General features: G+C 40.9%; 4 protein-coding genes and 2 non-coding genes across 9 annotated transcripts; 4 read left to right on the forward strand and 2 right to left on the reverse strand.

The window, feature by feature from the left end:
- Nucleotides 1–1,181: 1,181 nt before the first annotated feature.
- Nucleotides 1,182–13,619, forward strand: LOC108613503 (uncharacterized). 3 transcript variants are annotated; one of them, XM_089469101.1, is made up of 8 exons: nucleotides 1,182–1,334; nucleotides 5,320–5,735; nucleotides 5,906–6,022; nucleotides 9,315–9,440; nucleotides 10,337–12,815; nucleotides 13,002–13,062; nucleotides 13,250–13,316; nucleotides 13,499–13,619. In XM_089469101.1, the coding sequence occupies exons 2-5, from the start codon at nucleotides 5,462–5,464 to the stop codon at nucleotides 10,435–10,437; spliced, it is 618 nt and encodes a 205-aa protein (XP_089325227.1). In that variant the 5' UTR covers nucleotides 1,182–1,334; nucleotides 5,320–5,461; the 3' UTR covers nucleotides 10,438–12,815; nucleotides 13,002–13,062; nucleotides 13,250–13,316; nucleotides 13,499–13,619. The 3 variants fall into 3 exon arrangements, with proteins under 3 accessions (XP_089325227.1, XP_089325226.1, XP_017862504.1); XM_089469100.1 differs by lacking the exon at nucleotides 1,182–1,334 and adding an exon at nucleotides 4,567–5,040; XM_018007015.2 differs by lacking the exon at nucleotides 1,182–1,334 and adding an exon at nucleotides 4,567–4,972.
- LOC108613497 (uncharacterized) lies at nucleotides 10,576–12,233 on the reverse strand. The gene is made up of 2 exons (XM_018007006.2): nucleotides 11,509–12,233; nucleotides 10,576–11,452 (listed from the first exon to the last, which is right to left on the reverse strand). The coding sequence occupies exons 1-2, from the start codon at nucleotides 12,231–12,233 to the stop codon at nucleotides 11,005–11,007; spliced, it is 1,173 nt and encodes a 390-aa protein (XP_017862495.1). The 3' UTR covers nucleotides 10,576–11,004.
- On the forward strand, nucleotides 13,098–13,184 carry LOC149269169 (small nucleolar RNA Me18S-Um1356). The gene has a single exon (XR_016270142.1). It is a non-coding gene; the product is annotated as a small nucleolar RNA Me18S-Um1356 (small nucleolar RNA).
- Nucleotides 13,348–13,433, forward strand: LOC149269170 (small nucleolar RNA Me18S-Um1356). Its single transcript, XR_016270141.1, has one exon. It is a non-coding gene; the product is annotated as a small nucleolar RNA Me18S-Um1356 (small nucleolar RNA).
- Nucleotides 13,613–24,735, reverse strand: atk (artichoke). Of its 2 annotated transcripts, XM_089469063.1 has the most exons (5): nucleotides 22,324–24,735; nucleotides 18,354–18,551; nucleotides 15,803–18,302; nucleotides 15,613–15,736; nucleotides 13,613–15,546 (listed from the first exon to the last, which is right to left on the reverse strand). In XM_089469063.1, the coding sequence occupies exons 2-5, from the start codon at nucleotides 18,479–18,481 to the stop codon at nucleotides 13,646–13,648; spliced, it is 4,653 nt and encodes a 1,550-aa protein (XP_089325189.1). In that variant the 5' UTR covers nucleotides 18,482–18,551; nucleotides 22,324–24,735; the 3' UTR covers nucleotides 13,613–13,645. The 2 variants fall into 2 exon arrangements, with proteins under 2 accessions (XP_089325189.1, XP_017862473.1); XM_018006984.2 differs by lacking the exon at nucleotides 22,324–24,735 and having other exon boundaries at nucleotides 18,354–19,707.
- mag (magro) lies at nucleotides 19,783–21,197 on the forward strand. The gene is made up of 2 exons (XM_018007005.2): nucleotides 19,783–20,650; nucleotides 20,718–21,197. The coding sequence occupies exons 1-2, from the start codon at nucleotides 19,832–19,834 to the stop codon at nucleotides 21,102–21,104; spliced, it is 1,206 nt and encodes a 401-aa protein (XP_017862494.1). The 5' UTR covers nucleotides 19,783–19,831; the 3' UTR covers nucleotides 21,105–21,197.
- Nucleotides 24,736–24,922: the final 187 nt, after the last annotated feature.

The raw sequence follows: 24,922 nt of genomic DNA on the forward strand, positions 1-24,922 counted from the left end.
AAGCATCGAATTGGCTTCGTGCCAATGGCCACTTGTGTGCTCGCCATCCACTGGCTGGAATCAGAGCACTGGCCCACCTCCTAAAGATCTGTCAGTTCATCATTAGCTAGTCGCCAGCAGCAACAGCAGCATCAACTGGGGTCCTCATTGTCTGGGGCTAATCGTTAACGCTTAACTGCTCGAGCTGATGCGTTGCTCATACGCCATATGTGCTTTGGTATTTCTATAGATTCTATAGCCAAATCGAGACGAGTGCGTTATTTATGAGCAGGGGCAGCTTTAGCTATTGCCCAACACCTGACACAGTCCGACTGCTCGTCATTTGTCAAGTGATGGAAGGGCATGCAGAGCAGAGCAGACAGCTGGAACATTTAGATCAGGCAAATAATTGACCTATCCCAAGTGGAGGAGAAGTGACAAAGTAAACTACAAAAGTAAAGAAAAATTGATAAATAGGCTTCAAAATATAATTTAATATATATGTAAGTAACCATGCCGTAGTCCTGAACTGTGGGCCCATTTTATTTAGGTATGTTTTATATCTTCATCAATATATTCTAATAAAAAATACTCATTTCTATAATAAATAAGCTTGTCAAGCCCCCTGAAACCAACATTCATAATTCATAATCCAGATTTCTCTCACGCCAATAACTCAATCAAACGTAATTAACTTTACCTTTGGCAATTTCTTGCCAGGTCTTTTGCCGTCTGCACACACATGCTGTCTGTCATCAATCAGGCATTGCTCGTCCTACCCAAACACTATGTAATATATATTATATATATATGTCTATCTTCCATCTCACATTCTGCAAACCTAAACAAACTTTCTGCTTTTGCATTCAATATCTGTGACTTGCTGTCCTTGGCGAAGGTTTTATTCCTTCTTTGTTTTGCGCCGTTGCGCAGGTTTGTTTGGGTTTGATGTGGGTAGCCTGTTGCTTATGATAGGAATATTATATTACACACGCTACCGTTAGCTTGTCTGGCCCTTGCTCCCTTCTCTCTCGCTCACTCTCACTAGCTCTCTCTCTCGCTCACGCTCTCTTACTCCGTGTTAAGGCATTGCCAGCTGTAAGCAAAGTCTGCTTGCAGGGGTTGCTTTCCTTTGGGCTTGAGAGGGTGCAAGGTATATGCCGCAGGACTCAGGACAAAGGATATACGAAGTTGTTGCCATAGCCGCAAGCTGTCGGCGCCGCATCGTCGCGTCGTCTAGTGCGTCACGCTTTCAGTCGCCTTCCGAATCTCGTTTATTACGCTACGCTTAAACAACAACAAAAAATCTCGGAAAAAAATCAACAACAAATTGTTTATTCCATTTAAAAAGCAGGGTAACAATAACAATAACAATTATAAATACAAAAACAAATTATGCACGTTTTTTTTTATTTATGCTCTATTATCATTGAAAACCAAACGAACTTGAACTGTCGCTAGTTTTGTAACAAAGTAAAAAAAAAACACAAGGGGAAAAAACTGAAAACAGAAAATTGAAAATCGTTTGTTAAAAAAAGAAGAAAATATTGACAAATTTGTGCTCTGATTAAAATCTTAAGAAACGAGTCTATTGCCAAAGATAAATCCCCCGCAGCTAGGCAACAATTTAAAAATTCAAGCATTGAGAGCATTTTAATGTAGTTTCTGCTCCATGGGCCCAATATAAATAGTTTTCAATATGATATACTTTACATATGTATATACCTATATAGATATATGTATATTTAGGCCGATTTGCTGATTGATTGTTCAGTGTGAAAATGATCATAAATTTTAGTGTTTTGTCTTATTCTGAAGGAAAAGTTGCCATGGCGCGTCGAAATGAAATACAATTTAAGCCAGCTGCTATGGGTGCTTTGGCAGTGCTTCGCAAACTGTACAGATGACTCACAAACTGTGAAATCGCGCGCGTTTTCAAAAACGCGTTGTTTGTTGTGCGAGAGGCGCGCGTTTGCTAAATGAAATAATTTTTAAAATTTTTAAGAAATAATAATAATTATAAAATATAATTATTCATGAGAAAAAAAAAAAATATTTTTGTAGGTATAGAAGACAGCATTATTAGTATATATTATATATACATTCTCATTTTGCGTGTCATATGAACATTCTTGCTATTTCTCTATGTGCCCCATCCCTCTTTTACTGTACCTCCCATTAGAACTGACTTTATACCATATTGGTGACTCTCCCTTTACCTTGACACAAATAACTTGCCTCAATATCCTGCTTATTGAGTTGCCTGCATTTGAATTAAGTCATTTCATTTTATAATTTTGATGTCATCATATATTTTTGTTGAAATTTCTCAAAGGTAAACCAAAGGCTTTTTGGGCAGCCACAAAAAAGAAAACAATAACCGCCCACAGTTTGTAGGCCAGCAGAACAATTTAATAGACTTGCTGTAATACTAGACAGTGGCATCCATAAAATTTCGCTTTCTAAACAAAAACAAAAACAAAAACCTAAAAAAAAACTGCAGAAGCTTGTCAAGATTTACGATCTGGAGGGGTGCTACAACAGGTTGCAGCAGCAGCAGCATCATCAGCATCTTATCTAAACAAAGTAGAGAGGGGGTTTAGAACTTCCTCGACACATAGTTGATGTGTGTATTTCTATGTTATTTTTAAACACGGCCATATACAAATTATGAGACTCGTGCCCAGATCTCTATTTAAAGGGATGCGCCTCGCCGGGTCTGCTTAGGTGTACATAAATTATAAAAGCATATTTCAATGTGTGTCAGGCAGCCCAGGAATGTTGTCCAATCTGCTCTGCCTCATTTTCAACAAATTATCAAAGATTATTAAGTGTCATCCTCTAAATGGACCAAGCAATACTTTTCCACTTGAGTTCTTGAGTAATTTGATTAAATTACTGTTGATAGAAACAGCTAATTGGCTGCAATTATATGTGAACTACTAAAAAATGATATAATCAGTTATTTATGTATGTGTGTAAATATAATAATAATATAAATAGAATATAATGCAAAATATTTTTAGATCAACTACAATTTACTTTTATATTGTAAACCTGTGTTAAGTACTTATACCTCAATATTTTATCGTGTAATGTTTATTAATGACTTATATAGGCGTAAGTACTTATCTACAACTCACTTCAATTCAAAGAATTCTGGAAGACAATTAATTACATAGTAAAGCAACAAAAAGTTATCATATATTAACTATACATACATACATACATGAATAATATACATACATATGTGTGTGCATGCAGTTAATACGTTTTTATTACTTATGACTTATCTTTATTTTATTAAATATTGCCTTACTCTTATTTGCCTTGCAATTCAAAAAATTTCTGCATTCCAGGATGTTTACTATGATAAGGCAGCAGTGTTGACCGAAATAAGGTATAGAAGGAGGAAAATACAAGAAAGCATATAAAAGAAGCAAATACATTTTTTTTTTAATTTCTGCAGTGACTTTTTTTAATTTTAGCTTATCATAATAATCAAATGAAAAATCAAAAAATCAAATAATAATTTGGCACAAAATATTTTTTTCACTTGATATGATAAAAAGTTCAAAGCATTTCCTCCAAGTATTTGCTCTAAGTTATTCTTCTAAGTATTTCCTTTAAGTATTTCCTCCAAGAATTTCCTCTATGTCTCGAATGCTTAGCTGATCTCTTCACACACACACCTCACTTCACTTTACTACACTGCACGGTTGACCCCCAGCAGACCTGGACGACTGAAGAAATGCTACAGCTGCTGCCCTTTATATAGGGCGACTTTCGCTCAACCACTAAGTCGCTCTCAAATGTTGAGGCCGGCACCAGGTAGATGCCGACAGCAACGAGAGCTTTGAGTGACCTATGGGAAGACTCTCTTCTGCTGCAAGCATTCTACTCCTGCATACATGCATACATATGTATAGACAATTTAAATGAGCTTCTGTAGTACTTCTTCGTCTCTCGCTGACCGACAGAGACTTAGAAACATAAACAAACACATACAAACATACATACAGACCACTCGCAAATAAGCTAGATTTAGCCTGAAATAGGCTAAACTGGCAGCACTTTAAGGCAGTGCTGGCAAGAAATCAAACAGTTAAAAATAAATAAATAAAAATAAATAATATACCTTTTCTGAATATAATTTGAAAGAGAACATTTGTTCACATCTTGCCTGAGCATAACAAACTCTTTCATGAGTTGGTGTACTCTACTCTCAGAAGGAATGAAATGAATTTCAATGATTATGCAAATACATAAAATTATTATGCAAATGTAGAGGAAGGAGTGAAAGCACGCATAGAGGGACTTCACACGATTAAGTAATATTAGATTATGCAAAGTAATCTGTTAACTCAAGCGTTAGTTTGCCAGTAAATAATGCAACTTTGACAATGTTATTAAATTTAAAGGTCGTAGACAAAATAAGTGCTGGTAATTATTAGTTATATACACATAGATTCCTAAATCGGGCATTATAATGATTTAATAATTCGCTCAATTGTGTTAGGGTATGCAAAGAGCGGTTCTATTACTTTTAATGTTATCTAACAGTACTTTAAGTTAACAGCGCGTTCCGAACGCTTGCCCGCATCGATCAGAATGATTTCGCATGGGCGCCGCAGCGGACGTCACAGTCGCTGTCTTTCCTCCGTTCCGTTAAGCTGTTCAATTTATGCGAAAAGACGTCGCGACTCGCGCGCGTTTTCAAGTTCTTGATTTCGTTGAAAAATGATTTTCTTAGATTTTTGAAAGCATCTATTTTCATGCAACATTTAATTTATGAATGGGTGAATCGTCGAATCGCTGGACAATAAATTAGACGCCAAATACCAAAGAAATTTTTCGTATTTAAAATGAAAATTCCAAATTATTTATTCGTAACCAAAGAGCTGAAAGAAAAAAAATGTGCAATAATAATTGATGTGATATGTGGAAAGAAAGCATAAAAAAAACATAATAACAATAAATTACAACAAATGGAGTAAGCAGCGGGCAAATTTTTTACGATGGAAAAGGAAAAAATGAACATAAATATTTGAAAAAAAAAAAGTAAATAAAAAACTAATAATTTTTAGTATTTTTGTTATAGTAACAAATAGTTTGACCGAAATATTACGGCTCATATTAATTGTTAGGTTCATTATATTTTAATTTCCTTCGCTTCCAATTTAAGCGTTAAGAATCTGAGCTGCAGTCTCGGAACCAATCAGCTGTGCAGCTGTAACCCAATATATAATGCACATTTTACATGCTTGGCATACTCTATAGCTTATATGACCGCATTTTCAATATGTGTACTATAACAACGTCTCTTTTTTCCATCCTCAGTGCGCTCCAGCACTTAGCACGACTTACGGATCCATATCAAGTAACGAGAGCAAACGACGAAAGCACTTGACATTCAAATAAATACCAAAATAAATACCAACTAATGTAACTGTAAAAACGCACACTAAAAACTTCAAAAACAATGCGGAAAAGTGCAGAGGATTCGGTTAACTGCATGATTTCTTCTAATACGAGTGATAAACGTAGTTCCTGCCATACAACACCAAATGGATTACCTATAGTACCCAAAGCAACATTCCTGTGGCTATGCCTGCTCTTAATGTTCAGCCGCTGCTCGTCCCTGGATGAGCTCGGCGACAAAGCGTCAGGCATCAGTGAAAGCTATGACGAATTAAAATTTGATCATGAAGTATCAGAGAAGGACGCTGAGCAAGCGCTACGAAAGCTGAATGCAAGTAAGCCATGCATCTCTTATATCTTAAGATCTCTGCGAATGAAGCTCCTCACATACATATGTATGTATGCGTATGTGTATGCACTCATGTGTTCCTCTGCTCGTCAGGTGCTCGCTCGCAGCTGCTGCTGTCTCTCACTAACTCTCCCGTTCCATCTCTCTTTTTGGTAGCTCGTGCCGGCATACAGAACTCTTGCAATTCGATGGACTGTGGGCAATATTTAGATTATTGCTGGACGCCACAATTCGAGAAAGACCATTGCTGGTGTGAACTGCAGCATCGAGAAGGTGAGCCAACGATGTGTGGATGATGATAATAATGATGATATTATATGATATTTATGAGCTGCCCGCCAAGGTGCGTTCATGCACACATGGCGCTTTAACAATAACAAACAACACAGACAGACTATAAACTCTGCAATTTCTCACACATAAACAAAAGAGCTGAAAAACGTAAGAAATACAAGAATTAAATGGAAAATGAAAACGCTGGCGAGTGCCACTAACCCACTTGAGTGCAGCCTAAGTGAAGCTGAAAGCTTCATTTGCCTACTACATAATGACAATAATTCCATTGGCTAATGAGCGAGAGGCACGCAATGAGCGCAGCTCAATAGAGATGATGCAAGCTAAGTGGCGCCACTAAACTCGGCTCGAAAATAGGTTGGGTTCTGTTAGCTATCTCTTTCACTCACTCAACCTCTCAGTCTCGCTCTTTTCATTAGCACGTGGCTATTGCGGAAGTTGTAAGTGGTTAAGGTTGTGGTCCACATATCTTAACCGCAGCTACGCTCCATTGCATCGTCTTGCATAGCGCTACAGTAGTTACCCGTTATAGTGTATGCATGTTTATATATGCATCTCAACAGAATTCTTGCGTAGTAAATGATATCTTAGCTATGAAATACTTTAGATTTGATATTTGTTGAGCTCATCCAGTTTAGTCTGTCTCCACTGTACATCAACTGACATTCCTAGTGACCAAGCGCCAGTTTATATTTAATTCTTTTCTTTTCCAAGTTGTTTTTATGTTTGTTTTAATGCGTTCCACTGGGGGTTCGGCACTTCGTATTTTCTACACTTGAATGGTTTTCTTCAAGGCGTGCACAATTTTCCGTTTTGCAGTTCTCCAAATGCACTCGCATTGAAATTGTATTCTCTGTGTGTTCTAGTAAATACGCTCATTAAATTTAATCTTTAGTAGTTTCGGGTTTTTTTTTTATTGACTAATTGGGTTCGTTTTATTTCTTGTTGATTACTAAACAAAGATGATGTTTTAATTCATTTGTACCGAGTAATTTCCTTTAAAAAAACGTACAGTAAATTTGCAGTTTACTGCAGATTAATTTATGATACTGTTTTAATCTCAATGGAACTTTAACCTTATCAACCTTATTCTTATCAGGCATCACTCGTAATTTTCGCGCTTATCGATAAGCAAAATCTCAAAATTGCAGTTGCATACAACAAAATCATCTGTTTGCAGTAATGGAGAGTCTTAGCTTTTAATATAATATAAGCAAATATGTATGTATGTATATGTATATATATATTTTTATTTATGGAACTAAAATGCTTAGATCTTTTCGCGTACTATTTAATATGCAACAGCCTTAGTCACAAACAATTCTCAGACGTGTCTAGAATTCTAGAATTCGAAATACTCAAGCAGCCGCTTCATCATAGCACTCGATTCTATCAATGAACAAAACTCGTTCGTTTTAACCACTCTCTGGGTGGCTATTGGCTACTGGTGTTTCTTGTAACGACATCTAAGCACCTTTTTAGGAACTGCTTGTATTTATTATAATTATTATTATTATTTTTCTTTTGTAAATAATTTTTAGGCAATTATATGCTCAGCTTTTATTTTTGCACATTTTGAACACGCAAAAAAAGTTGTCAAATAATTTGCATTCATACAAATTTTATTAGATTTTTGAATTGATGGCTTTAAGTGTTGACGCTTTGATGAATCATTAAACTATTTATTATACTCGTTCATGTAGTCAAGAAGAGGGTATATGGGTTATAACCCTGAGACTAGACACTTGGAATTTGGCATATGTACTTGTGTGTAACCTCATTCGGAGACAGTATACTATGTACATAAATAGATATGAATATAATGTCTATTATTACTATACTATTTGTAAGCTTGGTCGTGGCAAATCATAGAAGTCTTATATATTCTATAGTTTTAACAGTATAAAATTTTGCATAGCTCTGATGCATTGGAGGCGTTATAAATCTAAGGAACAAATCAGAGAATATATTGAAAATTTATTTAATCATTGTTGCACCATTAACGGGTATTGTACAGTTGTTAGCTCCTAACTCAGTTAGCTTTTTATATACCGCCTAAACATGCTCTATATAATAACTGGCTTTTTATTTAAATACGAGTTTCTGGTTCAGACAACATCATAATCAATCATAATCATTTTGAATACTTCAATATCAATTTTTTCCGCTCTTTTAACTATCAGTCGATTTTCATTGAATTTGAAATTTTTGTCATGCCCTCGGCTAGTGTCAGCTGTCTCAATATATTAGCATTGCGATCAGCGAATTTCTCATAGTATATGTCTGTCCATATATTGTAGATATAGTGAGTCTCATATCGATTTGCATTAAATTTCAGATAATTACATAATTGAATAAATATTTGTGACACGCAGCAGCAGCATCAGCATTAGCGAAACAATGAGTTCGTTTCCATTATTCTAATTTGGAATATGGAAGTTTATGAAAATCAACACATTTAGTTTTTATAAACAATTCGTGTAAACAGAATTCGAGAGTTCGGCATGATATGATGGCCCCCAAAGTTGAAGAATTTTTGTAGTCATTTGGTTAGTTTGCTATTGTTTTGGCAAAGAATTTGTTGATATTGGCGCAGCGTCTAATAAACATATATTCTATATTATTAGTTTCCGTTTCTACTTAAAACGGCTATAGCACAGCATAGAAATATATATGTATATATGTATATTGAAAACTAAAACCAAATGAAATTAATTTAAGTGTTATTTCTCGTTAGCTTTTTGAGAATTTATTTAGAATATTTAATTGATTTTTGGTAGCAGCAGCTTGCATTGACTTTGTTTATGACTGACAGCGACAGCTGATCATATAAAATCAGTTCCATGTCCAGATGTCTATTTTATATCCATAGACTTTGCTTTTGTTTAGCCAATCAAAGCGCGTTGCGTATTTTCTCATAAACAAATTTTAAAATGTTTACATGATTTCTATAAAATTACTCGGTGTATTTAAGGTGTTTGCTAAACAAATTTTGCAATCCCTACCAGCTTTATATGTCATAAGTTTAGTTTGACGAACTGCAGCAGACGTAAGACATATGCTGAATGCCACCAAAGTCACGCCCGCCAAATTTGATATATTTTTCTTTGCAATAATAAACATACAAAATTGCAATTGATACATTCTGATAATAATAAGTGTAAACATTGAATGAGTAGCCTTGCACTTTGTTCCATTGAAAATAAATAAGAGAACTTAATATACAAAATTTAATTACATTTGAATTAAAATGTTTATTTCTTTCTTTCAGAGGGTCTGCCCTATAAAGCCCATAAATGCTTTGTGGAGGAGAAGATCTATAAGCCTTCGGTAGGCTCTTGCTATTTCTTCGAGGAAGTCAAGGAATGCTGTTGTGTATCCGCTTTTCTCAGAGAGTGTAAGTGCCATTGGAATGTTTATGGAAGAGTTGGAACAAGTTGGTATTTGGACAGCAGCAGCACAGCAGATCCATGATCAATAAAATACTTATATATGTATAACGTGTATACATAAACACTCAGCAGCCAACGCTGACCACTCATACACACCCAGTTGAAGATTAACAAAGCAATGCTAATTTTATAATGTAAATAGTACTGGATAGACCTGCAAGATGATCTTCATCATGCGCAATCGTATAAAATCAATGATAATTAGATTTAATTTATAATGCTAATTGAACTAACTCAACGAATCATTGAATCGTTTTAAATCATCAAATTTTTGAAGATAATTAACATACTATGTTTATTATTCTTTCACAAAGTTTATTGTAAATTCTCTTGCAAAGTTTTCAGTTCGAGGCAAATAAACAAAATATTAAGTGTGCGTACTCATAATGAAATAAGAGTTAATCTGCTAAATAAATAAAATCGTATTTGGCATTGAAAAATCCAGATGATATGATTAATGTATCAGTCATGTGATTCTGAGAATATATATAAAATTAACTTATTGAGCGGAAGTAGGATTAATGTGTTATCATCAGACATTTTTTCGTCACAAGGGTCCTTCAGAGAAGCTCATTGTCCACAAATTATATATTATCAGAAGTAATATTTGCTAATTTTAAATTATTTATAGTTCTTAGAATTGTCATCACACGTTTAATATAACTTATCTCGAATTATAGAGTTTTCAAATCTATCTAATCTAATAATGACATTGGCATAGTCATTACCAACTTTCACTTTTTATTTATAAATTATTTCACAAAGTTCGCAATTAATTCATAATCATTCTATAAATTTTAATACACTCAAAAATAAATGCAATTTCTTCTCTAATTTGCAGGGCGTCGCATCTCGAGTGCTCCATTAAGCAGGGCACAACCCGTGCTTAGCTGCCTGCTGGCTATACTAAGTTTACTACATTGGCACAGCAGAAGGCATTAATATTGTTTAGGTTGAAGATTCTGGGCGGGGCCGAAGCGTGGCGTACGATCTAGTGAAACGTAGTCATAGTCCTATACATATTTATTATCCAGCCATCTATAAGTGTACTTAGTTGAAAATGTTAAACACGAATCAAACTTACTTGGTGAGCAATTGTTTATTAATATATATAAGCATTAATAAATATAAGTGTGTATTTCTAAATATATGATGTATATATGCATAACCATGTACATAGTATTTATGTTGTTAATGATTATATTTGTTTAGGTTTAAATCTCTAAATTAACTGTGGCTGACGCATGCGCTCGGTTATGTGTATTTAACAAAATCGGGGTATGATGTGTGGTGCACAGAATGTAAACAGAAGAAAATTAAAACAAACACAGAATATAAACAAAATTTAAAACAATGCATTCAAGGTGTGTGCAACTTGAAATGCCGCTACAAAAATGGCAAATGGATTCGCTTATCGGAGATGCATACTTAAGTCTAAACGGTCCACTAAACCTCGAGTTCAGCAAGTCGGTCTTAGGTCTATTTTAAAGTCTACCACCTCTCTTGGCTTTATAAGCTGGTGCGGCTGTTCAGCGTACGCTGTAGTGCATTCACGCAGGACAGTACATCCTCGTAGTCCTTGGACCACTCACGCAAATTGCGCTCCAATGTCTCCAGTCTCGTCTGGCCCAGCCGCATGCCACCGTGCTTGATAGCCGCATAACATGAGCAGGCGAGCAGCTTGAAGCACTGTCTGCGCACTGCATTGTGGGAGTTGCTCTCCCAGTTGGGCGTGCTCGCCACACACTGCCAGGCCATGCTGACATAGTCCACCAGAGCATCCCAGTGGGTGGAATCGTGCAAACGCTTCGCCTGCGTTTGCAGCACTCGCTTAAACTCGTTCAGGTGGATGGCTGCCTTTGAGTAGGCAGCGGCATCCGTTTTCTTGCACAGCCGCGACGTAGGCAGAGATTTAAATATGAGCCTTTTGGCATAATGCAACTCCTGCTCCAACGAACTGTAAAATATTCAGGCACAAATTATATGTCAATAGTTCATATAAACATCATTTACCTAATATCTGGTGTTGGCAGCTGACCGCGAATCTTTTCCTCAGCACTTTGTGTGGCCACCGCAGTTTCCTGTTTTATATTGCACATTATCAAGTCAGTAAGTTGTTGATGTGATAGACCCATCAGAAGCGTTGGCAATGGCACCTCGCTGTTCGTTTGTGCTACGGGACGATCGTCCATTTTCTGCTTCTTCACTATGGGCGTGCCTGGCCATAGCTGTTGCTTTGTGTGGGTCAACTTGATGGGTGAATATGTTTCCATTGGTGTAGGTTCGGGTGGTGTGCTGCCCATGGTCAATCGTTTGCGTGGCGAACTGCGCAATATCATGCCACTAGTCAATTGCAGGTTCTTCGTAGGCGTACGCTGAAATGGACTGCGTATTGAACTGCTGTTCCCGCTGACACCGCCATTGACTTTGTCCGGCGAGAAGGTCGTTGTGAAACGACGACGCCCACGTTGCCGTATGATTAGTTCATCTGGTGAGGGTAGCGGCGAGAAGCTGAAGTCCTGTGCCTGTGCCACATTCATATCATTGTCCACACGCAGTCCAAGTCCTCCACCGCCGCCTCCACCATTGGGCGTGTTGGCTGTAGTGGCCGGCGTCGGTTCATCAGGCGTACGGCGATTAGCATTTGTTGGTGTATTCGCCACACGTAGTGCCTCTAGGCGATCGGGTATTTCAGCTAATGCCATGCGCGTCTGCAATGTCGGTGTCGTTGTCGTCATTATTGTAGCCTAAGTAGCTGGAGCTGCAAAAGTCAATAGAGAACATTAGCTGTCATCGAACTGCAACTGAAGTGTTTCCATTGTGTTTGAAGACCTCTGTATTCATTTCTTGAATTTGCTCTTGACTCGACCATTTACCTTGTTCGTTGCTAGACTATTTTTATTTTGTTTAGTTTTGTTTGCCAAAATTGCGCCAATTCATATGGCAAGCTCGCACAGGGCTACCAAATAGTATAGAGTTGTCAGAGTATGCTTATAATACTGATATGGTAGCACTGCACATAGCTGTCAATAAAATAAAACATCCGGTAGCATCGTTCTCTTTCAATCTCTTTAAGCAGCGGCAGCGTGTGGTCTGCTTTTAATAATTTACTTGCAAGTTTTAAAATAAATTGCAATTAATTGCTAAAGCGTTAAACAAAAATGTCTTTAGAGGACTGTAACGTTTTTAATTGGCTGCACTATATAAGAGCTGGCCTACTGGACTTTGGTGACTGAACTGAGGCATGTACTTGAACCACGTGGTTTTTGCGTCGAACTGGAAATTTGAAACTTTTCTACGCAACGCGATAAATATGCGAGGTGAGTCTGCAACTCTCAGGAATAACATTAAATTATCTCCAAGGATGATAAAAATTATATTAAATAACTGAGCAATTGTGTTGAATTATATCTAGAACCACAGCCAGCAACTGATAACAATTAGCTGTACCTAATGTAAAAGTGTATTTAAATATAAAAGTGTTATACATATTTGTTTCGTTTTAGTTGCTCGTGGAATTTACTTGGATTTTTGTACGTAGATGTTACACATAACCTACAAGTTAAAGTAAGTGGTCTTTAAATTGTATATCTGATCGTTTTTTATATTTTCTGATGATATCTTCATACTAACTCAGAACAATTATGTTGATATTGATTGCACGCCATGCACTACCATCTGATTTTAATATAAAAAAAAACTAGCTCTTTTATTTGATAATCGGCATATCTAATTGATGTAAATTTACTTTTAGTCCTGTACGCATTTAATTGTCCGAGAGCAAGCTGGAAAAAGGCGGGCATCCGAACCCCTGCTGAAAGGTAAGCATTCGATCTATTATTAAAAATCCATATATTTTCTAATGATGATAACTACATAGCAAATCAGAGCAATAATGTTGAAATTTACAGACAATGCACTACCATCTGATTGCTATACGAGAATTGCATTTTCCTCAATTATAATATATGAAACTAATTTGTTATTAATACTTATTTTTCAGGTACACTCCTAGTTGACCCAGCGAATGTTCAGGAATCTAATGTTTTAATTTTATTATACAACATAGATTAATATACATACATATCAATTGTAAAAATAAACTTATAAAACAACTTAAACAACTGTTTAACACTGCCAACAACGTTCCTCATCGACTGCCCAGCAAGATGAAGGTCAGTAGGATTATATATCGGTTGCTTGGCTGACTCCAACTGCTGCTTCCATTTAATTCTGGCAGGACATTGCCATAGAACACCTCCTTGTTGACAGGCGTATGCACCGCAGTAGCTTGATTTGTAAAATCTCGTTTCTTCTTGAAGCTCTCATAGTACCAGTCCATGCCATCCTTGCGCTCCGTCCGCTCCGCGACCTGTGATAGATCCGGCAATGTGTCTGTACGCTTCTGGGCTTGTCTGGAAATCACTTGCTGCTCGCTGGCAAAGCTCTCATTGTCCGCACTGGGCGTTGTGCGCTGATACTCCTCGGCTGTGGGCTGTACCAATTGCTGCTGATGCTGCTGGTGCGGTGTATACACCTTGGTGATAGTGGAACGTCCACCAGGCGTACGTACGCCAGTGGCTCCAGTACCGCGAGCAGGCGCATCAGCCACTTGCTCGCTGCTGGGTGTGGCCTTATAGTCAGTGATGGCTTCTGTCGTGGTCGTCACCCATGAGTGACTTTTGATTTGTGCCACGTGCTCTTCGGGTGGCGGTATCAATAGTATGGTCTCCGCTGTTGTTGGCTGATAGAGCTTCGGTGGACGCAGCAGCGTTACTGACTGCGCCTCCAGATCCTCATCATCGTACTGGGAATCCTCCGTTTGTTGCTCACTGGAGGCGCTGGTCATCGGCGTTTCTGTTGTAGAACTAGTTGTAGTCGTAGTTGTAGTTGCGGATGACGTTGGCCGACCTGTTGTCATGGGTCTGGTGCTCTTAACGATTGGCATTTGAGTGGTTATATCGGGTGTCACTTCGGTGACTTCGTAGGTGGCCGTTTCGCTGCTCTCGGCGCCGCTCGTTGGGTTGGGTCTGGGCTGTGCCTGCTCCGGTTGCACGGCGATGGGCACAAAATGCCGCTCCAGGTGTGGTTTGCTCGTGGCATTCACTTGCTCCACTACACCGCGCCGCTGCTGGGGATCATGCACTGGCATGAAGCCGCCAACGTGTGCCGGCACAATGGGTCGGAAGCCGCCACGCTCAATGCTCGCTGGCTCTCGGAATGTGGTGCGAAATACGCCCGTTGTGGTGGCTGCACCACTCTCATTGCTCGCGGCTTCCTCGCCCGAGCTGGTGGTCGACTCCGTTTCGCCATAGCGATTCCTAGCGTTGGGCACATTCGGTTGCTGCTGTTGCTGTTGCTGCTGCTCCCGCAGGTACTTCTCGAACTCGGCGCTGTTCGGCTGATACATGCGCGTCTTGCCACGCCCACTGGGCAAATTGATGTGCGCCATGCGATGCGTGGCTGGCATCGGATCATCCTGATCCGTGCGCTGCTTACGCCCACGCTCGCCAAATCCAAAGAAGCGACCCAGGCTCAGGCTGGGTATCGGATAGCCAAAGAAGGTGAACGGAGATCCAGCACCAGCCGCCGGCTGTGGTCGCCTATTGAAGTACTTGGTATGCAGCAGCGTATTGTTCAGATCTATGTTGGGATTAGCTGCTGTCGTCGGCTTGGGTCGCTGTGAGCTGCTGACCACCGCATTAGTCGATTCCGGCACATCCGTGGAGTCCACATACTGCTCGTAAAAGTATTCGCTATCCCCCACCATCGGACGCTCGTTATACGCGTCGCAATCATCATTGAATTCCTCGGGCAGATCACGCTGGAACACGTCGCCGTGCTCGTTCAGCAGCGGCAGATGATTGGCCTCGGTGCGCTCGTTGTTATCGCCGCCATTGTAGAGCTCCAGGCCAGCGCAGAGACTGCGCTCCATGCGGGCCATGCGGAGCAGGCGACCATCCTTGCACTTTGGACCGGGGTAAGGGAAATTCGTCTCCTGCAGCCAGACGGAGAGCCACTGCATCTCACAGTTGCACTCAATGGGATTGCCTGAGAGAGAGAGGCGAATGTGAGTTTATGGAATGAGCACAGCCGGAGAAGTAGTCTAAGACCTACCATCCACATCGAGTATGGCAATGTTGCCTCTCAAATTCCTAAAGGTGCGCTCCTTGATGGTTCTCAGCTGATTGTTGCGCATGGACAAAACACGCAACCTGGGCATGGTCTCAAAGGGAGAGCCCTGAAAGAGACAAACATATTTAAAGGAGAAATATATATGGAGCAGGGTCCACTAGAGCAGACCCACCTGTATTCTGCATATCTGATTGTTATCCATCTTCAGCTCGACCAGCCAGTTGAGCGCCTTGAGTGGCATTGTGGAGACCATTTTGACGCCATTGGTGGAGAGGTCCAAGACCTCCAGGTTGCGCATGCTGCGCAGTCCAATGTTTTCCATGTTGCGAAAGTGATTGTTGGACAAGTTGAGGAAGACCAGCGAGTTGGCGTGGTGGAAGCTCTCTGGCGAGATGTACCTCAATTTGTTGTACTGGAAGTGGGAGGCCAGTAGTGAGGGCAGGTCCTCGAACACGTGATCCTTCAGCTCCACCAGCTTGTTGTCGGCCAGCACAAACTCCTGCAGCTCCGGCAAACTCTTGAGTGCGCCTGGCTGCACGCTGCTAATCTCGTTGCTGCTCAGATCCAGATACTGCAGCTTGGGCAGGTTGCGGAAGGTGGCCTGCTGCAGCTCCACGATGAGATTGTTGGACAGGCGAATCTCGACGACATTGCGCCAGGCATTGACCACATCCGCATGCACGCGCGAGATCTGATTGTAGCTGAGATCCACGTCGCGCAGACTGTGCAGATTGCCCAGACCCACGGAGATGTCGAGCAGCGCATTGCCCGACAGATCCAGATACTCCAGCGAGCGCTGATTGTCGAAGGCGGTGGGCGAAATGGTGCGGATGAGATTGCGGGACAGATCCAGCTGCTCCAGCCGGCTGTTGTTCGAGAAGAAGTTGTCCGTGATGGACTCCAGCTTATTGGACTGCAGATTGAGATTGCGAAGCTCCGCCAGTGGCAACAGCGCACGCTCATCCGCCTGGCTCAGCTGATTGTCCTGCAGGTGCAGCAGCTCCAGCCGCTGTATGCCTATGAACGAGGTGTCCTCCAGCAGACGCAGCTGATTCTGCGCCAGACTCAGCACGCGTAGCTCGGGCGCCGCCTGGAAGCCGTGCCGTGGCAGCTGCTCAATGAGATTCTGGCTGAGATCCAGCATGCGCAGATTGGGCAACTGCAGGGATTTGCTGCCCGCAGGGGGCAGTGAAGAGATGCGATTGCCACGCAACGATATGCGCTCCACAATCTGTGGCAGTCCTGGAATCATAGCAGTCAACTGATTGTAGCTGGCGTCCACCTCAAAGAGGCGCTCTAAGTGCATGAAGGTGCCCGGATAGATGTGGGTCAGTTCATTCGACGATATGTTGAGTGTTTCCAGGAGACTATTGTGCCGAAAGCTGTTGGCAGCCAGATCGACCAAGCCGTTCTCGCTGAGATCCAAGCGACGCAGCGAGGGCAGGCCAGCCAGCAGCTGTGAGTCGACGCGCACAAATTGATTCTGGGCGAGATCCAAGCCCTTGAGACCCGGCAGATTCCAGAAGGGCAATGGCAGATCCGAGCTGAGGCTGTTGTTGCGCATGCGCAGCTCCCGGAGAGCGGGCATGGCCATCAGAGCATCGCGCTCGATCGAGCGCAATTGATTGTTGTTCAGATGCAGTTGCTCCAACGTGCCATGGCCACGCAGTGCCCCGTAGGGCAGCTCGCTCAACAGATTGCCGCTCATGTCCAGGAAGCGCAGCGTGGGCAAGGCGTCAAGCAGTGCTCGCAGCGCCTCCACATGGCCAATCTCATTGTTGTAGATGTGCACGGCCTCCACGCCGCTGCCAGAGGCCTGCAGCAGCGACTCCGGATGTATGCGCCGTATCAAATTGTTGTGCAAATGAATCGTCTTCAGTTGGGGGGTGCGCAGGAAGGCGCCGTACTGCAGCTCCGTGATGCGATTGTCATTGAGATGCAGCTCTGAGAGATTGGGCAAGTCCACAAAGGAGCCGTCCTCGATGACGTTTATGATATTGTGATCGAGGCGCAGCTTCTTCAAGTGCTCCAGGTCCTTCACAATGCGTCCAATCATGCCCACATCGCTGATCTGATTATACGATAGCTTCAGGCTGACCAAGTTAGGCAATCGCGTCATGGCGCGCAGGTGAATCCAGTTGATACCGTTGCGACTGAGATCCAGACTCTTTAGGGATATCAAGCCATCGAACAGGCCCGCCTCCAGGCGCGTCAGACCCGCGCCGCCCGTGATGTGGATGTGCTGCAGCTTGGGCAGATGCCGAAAGCTGTGCGGCTGCAGCTCCGTCAGCGATGCGCTCTGCACGCTCACATAGGTCAGGCTGAGCAGGCCCGAGAAGTCGGGCAAGTGCTTCAGCTCGTCGCTCTGTATGGTTATGGCCAGCATGTTGATCATGCCGTTCAAGCTCTCGGCCGGGATGCTGCGCAGCTGTGGCTCCACTATGAATATCTCCACCAGGCTGTTCTCCAGCTCGTTCAGCCAGCCATTGGACACCCGCTCGATGCTATTGTAGCGCAGCATCAGCCGCACGATCTGCAGGTTGCCAAAGAAGCGACCCGGCAGCGCGGGCAGCTGATTGTTCTCCAGCACCAGCTCATCGATTTGGGTCTTGATATTCCGCTCCACGGCCTTCAGGCCATCCATTATCTGTGGCAAGTTGCTGTGCGAGCACCTGCACAAACAGCCGTTTAGCCAGGTGAGTCTCTCAGCTGCATCTACTTACCATATTTGTATCTCCTTGCCGCGCAGCGAACAGCGACAGGGCAGGATGGCCTCCGACGGCGGACAGCTGTCAGCCAGCACTAGCTCCGTCCAGCCGGCATATAACAGTAGAATCGGCAGTAAAAGCATCCTGACATGCGTTTCGATTATGGGTTTATATTGATGCCCGACTGGCACATAGCTTGAAGCTCTGCAGCAACTGGAATCAATATAAATTCAAGAAATTCAAAGTGGATACAAGAGTAATGAAAGCCCAATGGAAATGGATGCTGCTCTGACTTCAGTTAAAGGTTTTTGTTACTTACTAGCACTACTTAAGATAGGAATCATAATAATATTAGTACCAAAGTACTTATAATTATCAATTGCTAACCAACTATGGGAGATACGAAGTTTGAATTTGTCCCAGTGACTTATTACGTTTGAAAATATTTTGTTTAATTTTTATTATACTTTTGTGAATTTGTTGTTTTTATAAATAGATAATATTATTAATTATAATCAGCAATTTGTTTTTTTTTTTTTTTTTTCTAATATTTTGATCGATTCAGTTTTTATAGTGTAAAATGTGGTATCCCACACCTTATAATTAAAATAAAGCTTGAAATATTATTTATGTAGTATTATTATTATATATTATTATTATTTTATATATTATTTAAAAATCTTCAATTATTATATTATTCTCACAGAATATGTGTAAATAAAAATTAAAAATCTTTTAAAAATATTATATGAAAAAACTCTAAATATTTGCAAACTTCCTTTCAGCTGTTTTCTATTGATTATAATTAATCTGCATATTATTTAAATATATATTTTGTCGTTTACATATATCATATACTCAAGAAGCTAAATCTATGAAGCATAGCAATGATAATATTACGATCCACACACATGTATTATATAGTAATTATTATAGACAAATAGTATCAAAAGTCTGGAGGCCACATTATAACAAAATAGAATAGATTAGAACAGATACCGTTACTGTTAACTAATACGGCCAGGCTGTCTGGAATACCTTAAAGTATTAATGATTATTTGTTAATATATGTTCATTTTAATCTAGGGCGAAATATAATCATAATAGAGGTAACCACCTGCCGGTACTTGTAGCTTAACTTATTTTCCTTCCAAAAAATATCAGCAAAGCAAAATGCGAAAAGAATTGTTGTTTTCATAATGATATTTTAGAATTTGTGGATCATAAATCAGTCGAAATGTTGCTAAAAATAGTTAATTGATCGCAAGACTCGCCCCCCAGCCAAGTGAAATATTCCACCGCAACTTTAGATCCACGGTAATCTTAACTTGGCCATTATCAGCTGTGAGGTAAATCAAATCGATTTGAATTCATTGGTTGATTGGAGAGTTTGGCGCACTCCCTGCCCCTCTCCCTCTGTCTTTGCCGTGGCTATATAAGTGACCCACTCGACTGCCGCAGTCAGAGCCAAGAGGTTCCTTCTAGACTCTACAATGCGCACTCTGATCTACCTGTTGCCACTTCTGCTGGCCTTAAGCCAGGCACTCGCTGATGGCAAGTTCAATCTGCGTGGGATGATCCCCTCGGATGAGCGTATACGCTCCCATGGCTATCCAGCTGAGGCCCATAGGGTGGTCACCGAGGATGGCTACGTGCTGAAACTCTTTCGCATTCCTTACTCCCACAAGCTGGGCAACCAGAACGCGAGGCGGCCGCCGGTGCTGCTGCAGCATGGCCTGTTCAGCAACTCGGACTGCTGGCTGAGCTCGGGGCCGGACAACTCGTTGGCCTACCTGCTGGCCGACGCGGGATACGATGTCTGGCTGGGCAATGCACGTGGCAATATCTACTCGCGCGCCAACGAGCAAATCTCAGTGAACCATCCCAGGTTCTGGCACTTCGACTGGCATGAGATTGGCACCATCGACATCGCTGCCATGATTGATTACATTCTGGAGGAGACGCAGCACGAGCAGCTGCACTATGCCGGCCACTCGCAGGGCACCACGGTGTACCTGGTGCTCTTGTCCGAGCGACCGGAGTACAATGCGAAGATCAAGTCGGGTCACTTGCTGGCTCCATGCGCATTCTTTGCGCACGGCCGTTCCGCGATCTTCAGATTGCTTGGACCACTGGTGGGCACTCCCGGCGGCGTTTGGAACCAACTGCTGGTGGACACCGAGCTGATACCGTACAACAATCTAGTCAATCGCCTGGCGGACAACGGCTGCGGCAGCGGCAGCCCCTACGACTCCATCTGCAAGAACGGATTCCTGATGTTCGCCAATGGCGGCTATGAGAACATTAATCTGGTAAGGGCTCAGCGTAATCCCAAACTCTCTTATATATTCCATAAATTGCATTCTTTTCGCTCGGCAGACTTCCATGCAGCTCTTGATTGAGACGCATCCAGGTGGCTCTTCCAGTAATCAGGGCATTCACTACCTGCAGCTGTCGACCTCGCACGAGTTCCGCCAGTACGACTGGGGCACCAAGAAGAATCGTGACCTCTATGGCCAGGATCTGCCGCCAGACTACGACTTGAGCAAAATAACGGCCAAGACGCATTCCTATTCGAGTCAAAACGATGCGCTGTGCGGTCCAGAGGATGTGAACACTTTGGTCGCCGAGTTCACCCACCTGGCTGAGGATCATCGTGTGCCCCTCGAGAGCTTCAATCACTTGGACTTTATTGTGGCCAAAAATATGAAGGAACTGGTCAACGATCTAATTGTTGACCGCATCAATGGCTACGAAGCGCGCTAAGCAGCCAAGCTAATGGATCGATTGAATTGTTATTGATATACATATGATATATGAGGGCAGACATAAATAACTAATAAATATATCTGAAGCTAGTTTATTGGGGCTCTTCTTAGATAAGATTAGATAAGATTAAGAATGCATTGTCTGATTAGTTAAACTCTTGCAATCTAAATATATATTAAATGTCCAGGTTTTTAACCAATATTTATAAATTTTTAAAATTTTAATTAGCTGACATTTTATATACACCAAATTTCATTAAAATATCTCGCTTCAGCTCTTTGATTTGAGAGGAAGTCTTACCACGTCTTGTGCAATCGCCTAAAAAGCTCTTAACATGCATATCTAAAATCCAGGGCTACCTGTTAGCTATCAGGTATACCTATGTCTAGCCATAGACTCGATGTAGCTGCGCAACTTCGGCAAGCAACAGAAAAAAAAGAAACTTTTTTGCGCCGAGAAGCGTAACATGGCTTTTCAACAAAATTTTGTAATCATTTAACAACAGAAACAGAAAAAAAAATAGAAAAATAGTAGAAAAATAGAAGTTGTGGCTGAGGCAGGGCGTGAAACGGTCTGAAGAGCTGCTACCGCTGCCGCTGCCGCTGCCGCTGCCACTGCTGCTAGAGTAGACCTCCTCTTTGCCACTCCATAGCGTCGCTCCGTACGCATGCGCGCCGAGCTTACATCAAACGAACCTTGAAATTATTGTCGTTTTCATCATTGTCTGTAATTTCGTTGGCTTCCAGCTGCTGTTCAGCTCTAAGAGCTGGCGCACCACCTGTACACTTGTGCACCTGTACACCTGGGAGCTGCCGAGAGATGCCTGCCTGCCGCAACTAAGTGTGACTTGAAGGTCTGTTTGCAGCTCCAACTGGAGCTCCAGCTGTGACGCGACAGTTTCACCATTTTTGCTCTGATTTCTTTTGAGTCTCTCCTAATTAAATAACTGTTAGTTCTTTGAATATGCCTGTAGTATATTAAAGCTGTGTTTTGTGTGGAATTCATGCGACAGAGCTTCAGATTTGCAAAGCGAGATAAGAAACAAAACAAATATGAGAGCAACAATTTCATCATAATAGCGCCATCCATTGGCAGTAAAAGGAACTAAAGTCAAAGCAAGGCAGGCATTGCCTGGCGCCCTCTATCGCCGGGTAGTATATGACAACAGGCAAGGATTTTTGTCTGACTACAAATATTTTGTTTCCAACTAGCTTACTCCAATTAGAGCGTATCCAATATATCCGTGTATGTTTTGATGTTTAAATTAATTATGATGTAGATTTCAAATATTTGATTTAAACACTTTTGAAATATTTGTTAACTTTTCATAGCCTTCACATAAACACGAATTTCTTTTCTCTCTCTTAATTTTCGCTTTACTTTCAAGCGCACTTTTGCTTTTATTGTAAACTTTTTGCAATTTAATTTAAAATGCACTAAAGCTTCGACGTTTATTTGTAAGGAGCCGAACTAGGCGAACCGTCTCGTTTGGAATGCGCGTTAAAACTGTTTTCAAAACGTTATGCGAAGCCAACGGATTACTCAAGATTTCTACAAACGTTTTTTCTTATTTTTTTTTTATGTTTTGTGTGTTTTGTTTTGAGCGTTCAGCATTGACTGGAATGCGGGGGAGTAGCGCCAAGAAGCGAATGCTTCCTGCCTCTGCAATATCGGAGCACATTTGGCGCCACACTTGGCTGATTCTCACTCGCACAAGACGCGACACACAGTTAACTTGACTCACAGCGTTTGTGGATCGTATGTGGAACGTGGTTGATACCTGAACTGTGACCAGGCTACAGGGGTCGAAGCTGGCTGGCTGGCTGGTCATGCTGCTGCTGTCGGTGCGATGTTGTTTATGCTTAAGATGATATTGAAATTGCAAGTGAAATTAACAAATTAACTTTACAAATTGCCTGCACAGCAACGAAGGCCAGAAGCAATTGCTGACTTTTGGCAGAAGTTTGGCATTGAGTTGGGATATTATTTGAAGATTATTCTGATTGGGGAAAATTGCCCAAATGAGTAGAGAGCTTCCAAATGAACATGTGGAATGAATGTGTAGTAAAATCTGTTGGAATGTAAATACTAGAGCTTCGATGTTGGAAATTTAGTTGGGATTTTAGCAATTAGAAACCGTTTTCTATTATTTATATGAATGCGTTTTCTGACAAGCTTTTACTACAAGCTGTACAATTAAATTTTAATGAACATAATTATAGGCTATGAGCTAAATTGTGGCAAGAGCTATGAAACATTAATTGAACAGATTTTTTAAATGTACAAATATTTTGTATATTTCCAAATGAAAGATTGTTAATAAAGAATACAGAAAAAATAGAAAAATACAAATTCAAAGATTTTCGGCCAAATCTATGTTCCATGAATTTGACAAACCTTATTTTAAAGCCAACTAATTGGTTCGCGCCATGAACCAAGCCATGCTTATGCTCTTAGCTCTGTTTCAGCCCTGTTTCTCATTTCACTTTCATTTCTAACCGTTTGTCGTTCATTTCCTAGCCCGATATCTCACGCTATCTTAGGGGGCTCTTTCTGCTCGGCTCACTTTTGCTAAATTAAATTAAAGGCCTCATAAAGCGCTTGATTCACGTGTTTTAGTTTTTCTATTCGTTGTTGTTGTTGTTGCTGCCGTAACGTCATCATTATTATTGTCTCTTTATGGGAGTTACATAAAAATCTGGCTCTAGTTGCGGCATCGCTTGGCTGCCCAAGATGTCTGGAATGCGCACAGGGACCAAAGAAAGACCATATAACACTTCCCCAATATGTGGCGCCCATTGAGCAAGAGTAAGAGGCAGACAATATTTCTTTTTTAAACATTTATGCGCTATACTTATATCCAATTATATTTGCCAGCTGTCTGGCCCGTTAGTTGTAGTTCTCACAGAAGAAAAGCGCACGCCCAAGTATTTGTAGTCTCTAAATAATTTGTGCGTATTTTTATTTTCATATTTTCCAAGCACAAAACACAACTACGTCAACTAAGGATTGTCAAGGCTGAAGAGAGAAAATCGTATTCTAATGTTCTATAATTGAATTGCTCATACGCAAAACAATTATACGCTCGTTTGAATATAGTCTATATGTTTTTTCATTCCGTATGCTGATAACCCCTGCGAATAACAATTTGCAGTACATGCTATAAAATTAGTACAAGTTCAATGCATTATCAGATTGTGTAGCACACGTTTTTGCACAGTGTGAACCATAAGCATGTGGACCGATTCCATTTAGAGGCCCTTGCCCCAACACTTAATTATATTAAATTGAGTTCTCGATCCCTTAGCAGACTTACGCATTTACATATTTCGGTTGTCAAGGTTAATTGAGTTTACTGTACAATAACAGAGCTTTTTAACAGCATTTATACGAAAGCTCTGCCGAAGAGAGGCAAAGCAGAAGCGTATATCATACTACTAGGCGATGGGCGCTCCGTTCTGTAGTAGTAGAAAGTGAAATAGTAGTAAGCTCATATATGGTAGTTAAGTATGAGAATATAAGAAAACTACTCAAATTTTTAATAGATGATGATGAGTAGAACCATAGTATGTAGAGTGATAGTAGTAAAAAGTTTAAAAGTAGTAGTAATTGTAGTATGACTAATAATATCTGTTATTCATTTTAGTATAATCTTAATTTCTACTACTAATATTGAATATTTTATTAATTTCATATCGTTTCCTTGTAAAATTTTTGTATATTTACATTTATTACTACTTATTTACAATTGTATAGAATTTTTAATAATATGAAGATGTCAAAATATGATATGCCAGAGTACAATTGTAAATTAG

The sequence above is a fragment of the Drosophila arizonae genome, chromosome 4 (genome assembly GCF_054131065.1).
Source record: "Drosophila arizonae isolate 15081-1271.41 chromosome 4, UAZ_ARI_1.0, whole genome shotgun sequence".
Lineage (NCBI taxonomy): Eukaryota > Metazoa > Arthropoda > Insecta > Diptera > Drosophilidae > Drosophila > Drosophila arizonae.

What these genes read in the sequence shown, in the direction of transcription:
- LOC108613503 (XM_089469101.1), top strand. Translation starts at nt 5,462, where the DNA reads ATGCGGAAAAGTGCAGAGGATTCGGTTAACTGCATGATTTCTTCTAAT. An exon ending in GCTACGAAAGCTGAATGCAA is followed by an intron (nt 5,736 to 5,905) that starts GTAAGCCATGCA and finishes TCTTTTTGGTAG; the next exon opens with CTCGTGCCGGCATACAGAAC. An exon ending in TGAACTGCAGCATCGAGAAG is followed by an intron (nt 6,023 to 9,314) that starts GTGAGCCAACGA and finishes TCTTTCTTTCAG; the next exon opens with AGGGTCTGCCCTATAAAGCC.
- LOC108613497 (XM_018007006.2), bottom strand. Translation starts at nt 12,233, where the DNA reads ATGACGACAACGACACCGACATTGCAGACGCGCATGGCATTAGCTGAA. An exon ending in CTGCCAACACCAGATATTAG is followed by an intron (nt 11,453 to 11,508) that starts GTAAATGATGTT and finishes AATATTTTACAG; the next exon opens with TTCGTTGGAGCAGGAGTTGC.
- atk (XM_089469063.1), bottom strand. Translation starts at nt 18,481, where the DNA reads ATGCTTTTACTGCCGATTCTACTGTTATATGCCGGCTGGACGGAGCTA. An exon ending in ATCAGATATGCAGAATACAG is followed by an intron (nt 15,737 to 15,802) that starts GTGGGTCTGCTC and finishes TGTCTCTTTCAG; the next exon opens with GGCTCTCCCTTTGAGACCAT. An exon ending in TGCCATACTCGATGTGGATG is followed by an intron (nt 15,547 to 15,612) that starts GTAGGTCTTAGA and finishes TCTCTCTCTCAG; the next exon opens with GCAATCCCATTGAGTGCAAC.
- mag (XM_018007005.2), top strand. Translation starts at nt 19,832, where the DNA reads ATGCGCACTCTGATCTACCTGTTGCCACTTCTGCTGGCCTTAAGCCAG. An exon ending in GCTATGAGAACATTAATCTG is followed by an intron (nt 20,651 to 20,717) that starts GTAAGGGCTCAG and finishes TTCGCTCGGCAG; the next exon opens with ACTTCCATGCAGCTCTTGAT.